Source organism: Electrophorus electricus, chromosome 20 (assembly GCF_013358815.1).
Source record: "Electrophorus electricus isolate fEleEle1 chromosome 20, fEleEle1.pri, whole genome shotgun sequence".
Classification (NCBI taxonomy): Eukaryota; Metazoa; Chordata; class Actinopteri; order Gymnotiformes; family Gymnotidae; genus Electrophorus; species Electrophorus electricus.
In genome coordinates this window covers 112,202-124,775 of record NC_049554.1, presented here as the reverse complement: position 1 = coordinate 124,775, position 12,574 = coordinate 112,202, and the positions used below count along the sequence as shown (strand labels likewise).

The 12,574-nt window shown below is 41.4% G+C and overlaps 2 protein-coding genes across 5 annotated transcripts in view; one reads left to right on the top strand and one right to left on the bottom strand.

Moving 5' to 3' along the window:
- The first annotated feature begins 1,408 nt into the window (after positions 1–1,408).
- eps8l3a (EPS8-like 3a) lies at positions 1,409–10,237 on the top strand. The gene is made up of 20 exons (XM_035520407.1): positions 1,409–1,478; positions 2,332–2,395; positions 2,585–2,655; positions 4,858–4,922; positions 5,227–5,385; positions 5,611–5,763; positions 5,930–6,006; positions 6,105–6,226; positions 6,514–6,662; positions 7,462–7,567; positions 7,674–7,747; positions 7,851–7,925; positions 8,016–8,161; positions 8,383–8,518; positions 8,828–8,868; positions 8,958–9,054; positions 9,462–9,566; positions 9,683–9,768; positions 9,898–10,030; positions 10,137–10,237. Exons 2-20 carry the CDS (start codon positions 2,352–2,354, stop codon positions 10,164–10,166), a joined length of 1,869 nt encoding a protein of 622 aa, XP_035376300.1. The 5' UTR covers positions 1,409–1,478; positions 2,332–2,351; the 3' UTR covers positions 10,167–10,237.
- Positions 10,238–10,316: 79 nt separating this feature from the next.
- Positions 10,317–12,574, bottom strand: part of LOC113590941 (AMP deaminase 2) — a 33,968-nt gene continuing 31,710 nt past the window's right edge. For all 4 annotated transcript variants that reach the window (XM_035520403.1, XM_035520404.1, XM_035520406.1 and 1 more), the window contains one exon: positions 10,317–12,496. In XM_035520403.1, the coding sequence (XP_035376296.1) occupies positions 12,281–12,496 (216 nt within the window). In that variant the 3' untranslated portion in view covers positions 10,317–12,280. The remainder of the gene's footprint in view (positions 12,497–12,574) is intronic.

The window sequence follows — 12,574 nt, the reverse complement described above, 5'->3', positions numbered from 1 at the left end:
ACTATACAGAGGAAACTGTTATGGACACTATTTAGAATCTGCCGGGGTTTCACAGCCCGGCACTCCCTTCTTAGTTCCTCAGTTGGTCTACTAGGTAGGCAGCTGGTAAAATACATCAGCTTTACAGAAATTACATATACAGTGAATCTGGGTCCAGGCCCCGAATGAGCATGCTAAGGTGAAAAAACTCCCTGAGAGCAAGAGGAAGAAACCTTGAGAGGAACTCTCAGAAGGGGAACCTAACCTCCACTGGTTGACACCAGATGGTGTACTAGTAACACATAATTAATAAAGTTGCTTTTGCTGTTAACTTTAATTTGCTATAAAATGTATAAAAATTAATCTGAAACTGAAAATAAAAGGCTTTAGACGAGCCCATAACGATGGTGATTTAAAGTTTCCAAGGCACACAGGAACAGTTTTGAGGAGCAAGGCCTTTGAGAGTTGAAGCAACTAAAAAAATGAATTCAATTAATGTTTAATGTTTAATTAAATACTTTATGAAATGACAGATCTATTACAGACAGCAATTCCTGAATGTGGCAGAAATTAAAGGCTCCACTAGATCCACTAAAATCACACCTGAGTGCTGTTTGGGAGGAACCTGTGGAAATGACAGGAATCAGTAAAAGAGGCAGAGTGGAGAAGCTCCCTGATATCTGAGAGAAGAAGGGAGGAGGAGGCTGAATAAATGCACAAATCACTTAGTAATCTATCACTGATCACTGCACGGAGGCCACAAGTTTGCAGTTTGTCTGTGCTAGAGAGCCATGTTCCTAGATTACTCATATAATTGAGTGATTTTTAAATGTTTGATCAAATATTGGGTTAAAGTCTAACACTAATGCCTGAAGCTGTAAGTTTTAACAGGGGCTGGTGTATTCAACTGAAGAAGACAATACAGTTAAAACTGAAGAAGGTGAGTACAGTGGGATTCTAAGCAATTCCACAGGGCTAAATTGGAATGGGGTTGAGTAGCTTGTTGCAGAACTGGGTTTATGGTCTGACACCAAAATCATACCACCAGGGCAGATGGTGAGTGTGGCTGGATAGAGAAGGCAGAGATCTCCTGGTTAATCATGAGGTATGTGATTTGTACACCTGAGTGAGGTAATGATTAAAGTTAGAGGAGTCAAAGCAGAGCAACACAGCCAGACAGCAGCCATGATTCCACATACTACTCTGAAAATCACACATACACATTCTCTTTACCTCTGTCTCTTGGATATTTAACAGACTCTTTCTCATCAACATACATACCCATTCCTGTCTTGGCAGCCACCTTCTTCTCATCGTCACTGTGTGAATAGACACGAGGGCAGTTCTGGACTTTGTCCTCCAGCTTACACAGAGGTTAATGCTTTCTTCCGAGTTTCTCATCCTCTCAGAGAGGAGACGCTCTTCAGAGAAAGAGACACATCCGGGAGAAAGAAAGCAAAACTAACCCACAAAAACAGCTGCAACTAAATGCATGATAGGTAATCTCAAATCTGAAGGATTTTACAGAATTTTGGAACTTTGGCTTATTCATAGTTATGATTATTTTGTGAGTTTATGTCAGAATGAAATAAAATTGTTGCCAAGTGCCGTAAATGAGAACAGAAGAGAACTGTAACCTGGGTTTTCTGATTTTACATGGTTGTAGATTTTGAATTCTGCATTATATTAAATCTGGAATGCTTAACTGCTTATTTTTATAAACAGAACTATTTTAATTGTTTTTCATTTTTTATACACTGCTGTGTTGTGTCTTATTATAAAAGTGCATTAGATATGAGTCCTTTGAAAGAATCAATGTGACAGCTTAGATCATCACTATGAGCAGTTGTATCCTCAGCACTATCTTATGGAAGTATTATTTATGTAGTAGGCTACATTATTTTATTGTAAAATCTGTTTGAGAGTGTCTATTCAGAGTGAGCGATATATTGACACTTAGTAGGCCTTGGTCAATGTCCATTTGCCTATGCCTTATGTGGTCTTATCTGAACTGTGAGATTGTCCTTTATGGCACCATAAAGTGTAGAGAGCCAGAGTAACCGCTCGTTGGCAGGAGAATGTATCAATAACATTCCATACAATCAAAAATGGCAGATATATAGATTGCAAAATTTAAATTACATGTCTTTGTTCAGACATTTTGTCTGAAGATGAGCTTATTGATAGTTATGGGTATAAATAAGTTACTGTCGATGGATATTTTTAAAATCAATAATTAATGCAAACATCCAGCCCCAGTGACTTATTCTGAAAACTCACAGCATATGCTTTAGAGGGCTTTAAGAAACTGCAGTCTGTGCTCATAATTGTACAGTGTGTGTATGTGTGCAGGGTGGTGAACTCTGGTAAAGATGTACAGGAGTAGCAGTCCATTTGTGGACTCTCTGCAGTCCAGGTAAGAGCTGCCTTTTCTCTGACACACAGTGGTCATACTGATTAATCAGAAACAGCGTGAATGACTTCTTTCTAACTCAAAAGCCACAGTTGGGGGTTTTAAAGCAGCAGGGCTTTTTGCATGTTATTACTTTTATTTGTGAAGATTTGGTGTGTGTAATGCTGTGTGCGGGTGGTTTCTTTTTCTCAGTGCCTATTCACCGGATGAAACCTCCTCCCAGGGTTCGGACCGCTACAGACCCAGTACCAAATCCATCTACAGTGAGTGCTGACCTTCTCCTCTCCTTCACACATCAGTGATGACGTTCCCTGCAGTGAGACCACAGTGAAGTAATGGTGTACGGTTGCCGCGAAGATCCAATGAAGGAATGCTTTGCATTAACACGAAGCATGTTCATCGAAATGACAGCACAAGCACTACACTTTAGAAACGCGACGCAAATTGAACGTTATACAAACTCAGGTTAAACAAATGATTGAAAATCACGATAGGTACGCTACATTTTGAAAACTCGGTGCAAATTCGGAAAATGCATGCAATTTCAGGAAACTAGTAACTCACAATGTAGAGAGAAAATGCGTTATGTTAAGCGGTTGTTTTATCAGGGTTCTTTTAGGCTGAGTTATGAACAATGTAGCAACATTAAATACACAAGAATGCGGAGCATGAAAAGATCAGTTGTTCATACTGTATCATATAGCCTACTAATAATACAACCATAGTAATCGCAAACATAACTTAGGCCAACTTTTTACTAGTTCTCGCAGGAGCCCAGTGTCCTTTGTGTTGTTTGCAGTGCAGCTAGCGCACGTCATTTTGAATTAAGTGTTTTCTGATTTTGTACCGCGTTCATGAATGTACGTCACGTTTGTGAAATGTAGTTCTAGCACTTATCAATATCTATTAACCTAAAAAAAAAACCATCCAGTCATTTTTAGGAATAAATTGTATATATAATAGGTTTAAACAGTTGCAGGGATGTGTGGAAAATGTATATTTAAATTATTTTACTGATTTGTTGGGGAGAACCATCCTCCACCAGGAAGCCGCGTCTACACGACCACATTTAAGCGAGCGACAGCAATGTCGTATTTTTCTCAAGTAACGATGAATTTTAAAAGAACATATAATATACGCAGTTTAGGAATTATACATTCGGAAGCGCTTTTCTTGCGTAGCTGATGAAGGACGCTTGTCCGAAACGTCCCGTTTCTCTCTCTCCCCCTCCCTCCCTCCCTCCCTCCCATTTGTCTTTGGGATTCCAAGGTACTTCTTGCAGCCCTCACCATCTGTTATGCTACCTTGTGGTAGTGCGATCCCCTCTGTTCTAGCCAACTTACATCCCCTTCTAACCATCTAACCACACTTATCCAGTCCGAATGACATTCCGATATCGTTGCTGTATATCCTGTTGAGATGGATTAGTGAGTGGATGTCGTGTTTACTTCTGGCATACAGCTTGATGTTATTCATGTAGAGGAGGTGGCCGATGGTGGCGCCACTCTTGGCAATGATTGCACTGGGGGGTTTAGGTCTATGCTGAACAGCAGCAGGGGACAGGGAATCTCTTTGGTAAATCCAACACTTGATGGTGAACCTTGCTATTGGCCTGAATTTGGCCCCTGGGGTTATCTTCCACTTAGGGACAGTGTCACATGAGTCACATGACCTTAACGTGCATGATGGAACAAAGAGCTCCACTGAGTTAAGTCCTGTTATAAAGCCTCAAGCATTCCAGAATTGAAGGTGGAAAGAGAGGAGCAGGAATGAATGGATGTAGGAAGGGAATTATGCACAGTAGGTGCTGCAGCACTAAATGTCCTGCCTCCCATATTAGAGCACCTGTACCTAGGGACAGTAAAGAAGCCTGAGTCACATGACCTTAACATACATGATGGAACAAACGGATGGAGAAAATCTGCAATATATGAGGGCACAAGGCCATGAAGTGCTTTAAAAGTTAGAAGGAAAATATTAAATTGAACATGTTTGACTATGGGTAGCCAGTGTAACTGTTTAAGAATGGGAGTGATGTGTGCAGATTTTCTACTGGGGACCAGAACTCCGGCTGCTGCATTTTGTATGGCCAACTATGGCCAACTATGCAGAGAAGCCTTCACGAAGCAGTATTTGTAGAAAAAACTCATAATTGTATGCAAAAAAACAATTTCTGGTCAATTTTATTTCAACTTTTGCTCACTAAAAGTACAAATAGCTGCAAATGTGCTACTTCCAAAGAAACCACTGGTATGCTAGGCTAAACTTTTCCACAGAATCATCCAACACATTTTGAAGAACCAGTCACATCTGACACATCCAACTACTGCTTGTTATTGCATTAAATGTGTTATGGAACAGCAAAATTAAATAAACATTAAACATGTTAATGTTCTTATACCCCCCCCCCCCCCCCCGGCCCGATGGCAGCCTTTCCTTCACTCTTGTGTGTCTCAACTTAACAGTGCGCCGGAAAGAATATGCGGAGTCCATTAACAAACAGCTGTGCAAGTTCCAGTACAGAGTGGAGGTAATACTATACCACTGGCACCCAAAGTTATCCTTATTTTGCAGTCCTAATATTACCCTTTAGTACTAATGTTTACCTGCAGTGCTAATGTTAACATGAATTATGATGATGTTCATAATATGCAAGGCTAGCATTATGTCTGCCAGCATTAACATGCATTGGTAACATTATCTCTGCTAATTTCTACAAAACACACAAAATGCTAATACTAAGACTGTTCTGCTCTGTATTTTCCATGAGATGTAATTCAGACTAGAGGCCTGTACAGTAAGCATCAATTTGTGTGTGTGCGTGCATCTTTCAGCACCTACTCACTTGTGAGTTGGATGAGGTGCAGATGAGAGGGGTGGAGGAGTGTGTGGAGAGACTGAAGTTGCTGGAGGCAATGGGGCATGTGTGGGGGCAGGACATGCTGTTGGAGGTGCATGATGGAAACCTGCTCCTCACCGACATCGAGACCAAGGTGACAGATCTTACAGTAGGGTTAGGGAGGTGGTGTGTCACGATAGATGGGAAAAGGTAACAGCGGTGTTTTAGGACAGCACTAAAACAGGTACTGTTCTAAGGGTAAAAGAGTAGGGGTAATGTTCTAGGGAAACTAATGCTGCATTTCATCTTTGATGATTCTCTTTCATCTTTTCCTATAATCCTCCCTGCTATCCCTCCCCTCCCTTCTGTATCTGTCCAGGAGGAGCTGGAGTCTCTGGCTCTCAGCAGTTTGTTAGAGGTGAAGGCAATGTTGGACAGCTGTGTGTACAACTCCCTGCTAACCGTGTCAGTGCAGGAGCCACATGGATGTGGGGCCACCAAAGTCTTCATGTTCCAGTGTGACTCTCTGAGGGTAAGAAGCAGGACTGCACACAGAGAAACTCTGGGCTAGATGTTCTTTTCTACTGACATCAACATAGTGCTGATATTATCCATCCTAAACAACCCCCATCTGAAACCAGTCCATCTCACCCACTCAGTCAAGCTCCAGAAGGTATTCAGGTTGCTTTCTTTTTCAGGCAGATTATATCAAGCAAAATCTTGAACAGGTTTTGCTAAACAGGGCCACTGAGGCCAGAGACAGGAATAATAAGAGGTAAGAAGCTAAAAGCTAAAGGCTATGAGTTCAGGTTTCTCTTTCTTGCTGCACTGGTAAGGGGGGGAAAAAAAGTTTCATTTATTTCCTGTTGGAAGCGGACAACTTGGGGCCCTGACGATTAACAACGACAGAAACACACACACCCCCCTCTGTCCAGAGAGGAAAGAACGGACTCCCTCAGGACCCCCCAAAGAGGAGTGGAATGTTCCAGACTATGGTAAGGTAACAGCTGAGAAATTAAAGGGAAAGATTAGTCAAAAATACGGTCACTAAAAGCGAATGTGCAAATGACAGCATGCTAATTGGTGGCTACTAAATTCTAGTCACTGTTAGCCATATTAGCATGTTTAGCCAAGCTTCTTCATTTAATCACAATGCTACAAAAACACATGTACAGCAAAAGAGAGAAACATCTCTTTTATTTGTTTTTGCTATAAATATTGTATTTCTTAACATTATGTTCTTTTGGAAATGAATTTAAAAATCTGGAGTATCTATTTTCAGATGAGAGTCCAAGTCCAGTCTCACCTAAAACCAGGCATAAGCCTGTCTACTCCAGTGCTCAGTCACCAACCCAGCCCCCTGCTACAGAGAACATGCCCACATGCCCTACCCATCACCCACCCCCCTATACAGAGCATGACAGAAATGTAGTGAGTGTCCTGTATCACTTTCCACAGATGTCCTAACCCTACCTCAGAAATATAAACTAAATGGAGGCATTTAGTGACATTATAATTTTTAAAGACTTTAGAATTTAAGGCCAGTTATACATGCCTTTTTAAAGTGACCCAAAGCATCCAGTGCTTAAAACTGATCATATTTGTGTCTTATGGTTGACAACACCGTGAGTGAACTGAGACCTGGCAAAAGATGTGGCATGTCTGATTACTAAAGCTGCATAGAGCTCAAAGGCACGATGTCATAGTCTAAACACATCATAACCTGGGCATGTTAGGTCACTAGGTAGTCACACTCAGATTAATTTCTCCCATAATAATTACATTTATATTACACTTTTATTAATTATATTCACAATATTTGGCTATGCTCTTAGATAGAACAAGTTGATGATAATGTAAATAATGATTATGCAAGCTGTCATGCTCCCTGGGCATAGTCAGAGAGCTGGTGCTTTTCTCAAGCACATTCTACGATGCTATAACATTGCGAAACCAGTTCGTAAAGATGTATGTAGGCATTGGCTTTATGGGCTGTAGAGGAGGCAGGAATTAGCCATATGTGCCATAGAGGCAGGAAGTGGTTTGCATTTTCCTGGGCTGCTTGTGCAATAGGCAAGCCATCCATAGATAATGGAATCTAGCAATTAACTACATTTTAATACAACATTCACAAAAAGAAAAAAAGGATTTTGGACAGATGGTTGGTGGGGAGATTTTTAGGGGAAATGGTAACGATGAAGTCTTTGTAGTGTGATGTGCTTTCCTGTAGGATATTCTGAACCACCTGATTAATGATATCAAAGACTTTGTGGATACTGTGCTAGCTGTGGTGCCGAGAGCGGACAAGAAGAAAAAAAAGAAGAAAAAGCAGAAAGGTGAAGCGATTACCACCAAACTAATATAGTAATGTTGATCTTTATTGTGTTGTGTTAACGGGTGCTATGTAAATAGTATGTTTTGTCCTTTCTGTTTGTGTGGAAGCTTTGAAAGGGTTGCCCTCAAAGGAGTTGTTTACAGTCTGCCTGCAGAAAATCAAAATGGCCTTCAACCTTCTGGTGTGTACTAGCCTCCATTTTACACTTAGTGAGTTTAGCCAAAAGTCTTTTACTCCTGCTAAAAGAAGCTGCTACTCTCTCCACCTCCCGGCCTCTGCCCCAGGGGCAGCTTAATGGTCAAATTAACAACCCCAGTGCTGCAGATCTGGCCCACTGTCTCTTCTCCATGTTGGATCTGGTAAGGAAACAGTAGAATCAGCAGTGATCAAACACACCAATACGCCCACATTGCGAGTTGCGCTCAAGCGATAGCCTGTCCATGCGGCAGGTGGTGGGTCAGTGTGCGGATGATCTCCCCCCGTCTGTAGTAGCGCCACTTCTGGAGCCAGAGTGCGTGCGCTTCCTGGGTGAGGAGGCCTCGCCTGAGGAGGATCAGCTGTGGCAGTCTCTGGGAGATGCCTGGAACATCCCCAGGTAACACATTCTACATAATCATAGACAGACAAGGGTGTAAGGTTCTATTCAGCCCATTACGGCCATAGCAATTCCCAGGTCAGGGGTGCTATATCCGCTATAAGACCCAGAGACACTAAATGACAGAATCAACATGTGCTACAGTAATTAATATGTTGTAAGTTACGTACCTAGGAGTCATATCACCAGATACTGTTTAACGGGCTTTTTACCTGTTTCAGTACAAAATGGCCTGAGGATGACAATGATATCCCGACTTTCACTCCTGTGTTTAACGATGGCTGGGAGCCACCACAAGTCACACACACCAACAAAAAACATGTGATCCATCAGGAAAGCCAGCAGTTAATATCATGGGTAAACACACATACACAAGCAGGAATCTGTTTCTCGCATACACAAAACATACATAAACAAACACACTGAACATGTACAAGCACAAATGTACACACATATATAGGTATATGCACAGACAGATTTTCTTAACGATTACTTTAGATTTCATATACCATTTAGAATAGTCATTAAAATATACATAAAATATACATCTAACTGATGGGGTAAGTAGCATTTATGTAAGTTTAGTAATTTACAAGCATTATTTAAATTACAGTAAATGAAATTGTTTAAACTAATTTCAAGTGTTTTAATGTCTCTACTTCTCAGAACACCAAATCTCAGAACACCAAATCCTCTCCACAGAAAAGGTAGGACTGTTCCAGTGCTGAGGATCACTTTCCTATCTGTCCAAGTCTAACACTGACAGGCTAAGGATAACACTGTGTGTGTGTTGCAGTTCTGAAGAGATGCTGCCCAGCTGCATGTATGTGTCATGTGACTTTAGAGGGCGGAATGATCGAGAACTGAGTGTAATGAAAGGAGAAGAGGTAGAGGTGAGCTCAGCCAACCTCACACTCAAACTAACAAACCCCCCCCCCCCCCGCCCAACACACACAAGCACTCAAACTAACAACCCCCCCCACACACAAGCACTCAAACTAACACACTTTCCACTTTTTAATCTATAACACTCAACCTATCAACAGACTTGCATATCCACATTGTCATTCTAACATTCAGTTGAAGATATTTATACCAAAACATCCTCATTAAAACACCAACATATTGTATAAACATATTAGTAACATTTTGAAGTGCAACCAGAGCTGCCAGATTCATAACACTAAACAGCACCACATGCATACACACATATACACATGGAGTGTTGTAAAAATGAAGCAGAGATTTTCCAGTCCTGTGAGCTAAATTGTCTGAATTTAATTGTGGTAATTATCTACAGCTTCTGGATATGTCAAAGCGCTGGTGGAAGGTGAGAAATGATCGCTGTGAGGAAGGTTATGTCCCAAACAATGTCTTAAAGTCCGCAGACATTGAGGAGAGACAGGTGTGCAACTCCCTCTGCAGGGAATTCAGTGCTACTGCACATACACATTGCATTCATAGTTCTGGCACACAAATATATCTGACTGTAGTTATATTTGGTAACTCCCCCATTCACAGGAAGTGCAAAGCAATCCTGCCCTGAATAGGAAGTCCAAACCCGAGGAGGTTAAAGCTTGGCTGGAGCAGAAGGGCTTCACTAAAATGTGAGAAACACTACCACACTAAGAGCCTGTGAAGTCAAATGACAGATCTCCATAATTTGAATACGTAGTGCAGGTAAAAAACAACAAAATCAACAGCGTGATGCTCCTCTTTGCGTGTACACACATTAGCACGGTGCGGTGTCTGGGGGGACTCAGCGGAGCGATGTTGTTGGGGATGACGCGGGAGGAGCTTAAGATTGTCTGTCCAGAAGAAGGAGGACGAGTTTACTACCAACTGCAGAATGTCAAATCAGCTCTTGCTGTGAGCAGTGCCTCAAACACAGTCACCACTCAGGGTGTTCACACTCACTCAACAGCCTACTCATACCTTATGCTCACTGTTCTGTGTGTGTGTGTTTTGTTTGTAGCTGGCCAGAGAGGTGAGGCCACTGGTTTGAGAGATCAGCAAGAGCACAGAATGGCTACAGCAGGAGAAGAGCACACACACACACACACACGCACGCATGCACATCCACCATCCTCCCTTACCCCTATTCAGTTAGTTTGGTTTTTCCCCTGGCCAATTAAGAGCACTTACAGACAGAACATACTGTAGGTACTTCATGCTTTATTTGATGTCATCAGTACACATTATATTTCCTACTAGAGCATTCACTGAATCACTGGTAGAATGCTTCAACCAGAAGAGCAGGTACTAGATGTCCATTTCAAGCATATAAAACTAAACCAAACACTTAAAAATCTTACACATCTAACAAAACAGAATTGTGCAGAATTTGAGCAATAATAAAAGTAAATACCTTAAAAATAAAGGTTCAAGTTTGGTTCATTTGTCACATAGAGTGCTTCAACTAGAAGAGTAAATGTAATCATAATGGCTATTTTAAGCAAACCCTAGCATTTTGTGAATTTTAATTAACATTTTAACAGACTAAAAGTAGAGTGGGATATGTACTGCGTAAAATAGTAACTGATGTAGTCCTCTATAGAAATGTTCTGAATCCTAATGCACAAAGAAAACCTCATTCCTCCTCACTGAAGCAACAGTGAAAACCTAGTAAAATAACTTCAATAAACATTTTAATCTCTCATGGTCAGTAAGAGGATAACAACTTTACCTTCAGAGGGGAAACATTACACCTGCACTATAATAATTATGTTCAGCATTTTAGAATATGAACTTGCAACACATTCTTGTCTTTGTGCCTTCAATGCCCAGCCAGTGGAACGTCATCTGGATACAACTCAGTGCTACAGTCTGCGCATCTTTGTTATCGGATAAAATAATATAATCACTGGGAACATCCTAATGAAACACAGTATGTAATAGACTTGAGCTAACATTATCAATATAACTGTTTTAGATACATATGATAATACTTCATACAAAGGCATATCTGTACCTTCTGAAAAAATACTATTCATATGAAATCAAACACATGGTGGTCTCAGGGCATATTACCCACAGACTCACAAACCAGCAGTGGGATAACAGTCAGAGAGGTCATTAGCTGCATCTGAATCATCTTAGCATCAACAGCAAGAAAGAAGCACAGTGCAGAGCTCTAGGAGAGATGTGTGTTTGTGATTTTGGTGATGGAGACAATAAATGGAAGAGCAAGAAGTAGATCTTTCAAAAACACCCATTAGAAACTTTTTCCGTGTATTTGTAAACAATTTCTAACTGTGATTAGCAAACAAACATTATCCAGATATTTCTAAAGTCATCTGCCGCTCAATTAAAGCTTAATGTTTCTTCATATAGACAGGGCAGAAATGTGAAAGGCTGACCGCACTTTTCAGGGTGATGTGATACACACCCAAACAGTCATACACTTACACATTCATACACAAAACACTTTCTCATGATGAAATGTTTTTCTCTGGCTGGATATCAGGTCTTGATACCAGATGCAGTAAAACCTCTACAAGCATAAAGTTAGTAACCCTAACCGTCCCAGGGCCTCTAGTGTGTAAGGCAACAAGCACACTCCACACATGCAGCTTATGACAGTTGTGTGTGTGTGTGTGTGTGTGTGTGTGTTTACAAAAGGAAACTGGTCAGTTGTATTTCATAAGGCAGCAACTCTTAGAGGAAAGGAAGCAACCATATGTAAGAGACAAATTGGTTGATGTGTGTGTGTGTGTGTGTGCGCGTGTGTGCGCGCGCGCATGTCGGTATGTATATACATTTGTTTAAGACCTTGAGTTGAAAGGGAAATGCGTGAGGTCATGTCTGAAATGCATACTATTAGCAGGTTGGTGTCACAATGTGCTACTTCTCCGAAACATGCAAATTTAGCCCAACACTCAAACTCTTAAACTATCAAGACACCAAACCCAACCCTCAAACCTATAAACCTGAAACCCAAACCCCACAGAGGTAAGGATAGAAGAGCTGTCTGGCATGTGGGAGAACTTGGGACCAAGGTGATGGGAGAAGAGAAGTAGGGAGGGTAGTACTCTCTAGTGTGGAAGGCCACTTGATGAGCGGGGATAGAGGAGACGAAGGCAAGAAAGGACTGGAAGAGGTGAGTAAAGGAGATACTGTCTAGTGTTTGGGGAGGTCTGGGGCCATGGAGAGAGGTGCCTCTTCCTCCATGTTCTCCAGCTCCTGGGTGCGCACAGCATGGGTGATGAGCTGCAGTTCCTCACAAAGAGTCTCATGTCTGTAAGACACGCGGATGTCTGGAACGTTAGAGCGGCGGATATCGTTGCCCTCTGGACCCTCCTTCATGTAGTCTGGACCCAGCCAGTAGCTTTTCGTCTAAGAGTCCAGGCAGAGCAGCAATATTAATGTTGTACATTGTGTATATTTGTATATGTGTGTATTTGTATTTTTGTA

Coding starts and splice junctions, on each gene's coding strand:
- eps8l3a (XM_035520407.1), top strand. CDS start 2,352: ATGTACAGGAGTAGCAGTCCATTTGTGGACTCTCTGCAGTCCAG. Junction 8,519..8,827: donor GCCAGCAGTTAATATCATGG/GTAAACACACAT, acceptor TCTACTTCTCAG/AACACCAAATCTCAGAACAC. Junction 9,769..9,897: donor CAGAAGGGCTTCACTAAAAT/GTGAGAAACACT, acceptor TACACACATTAG/CACGGTGCGGTGTCTGGGGG.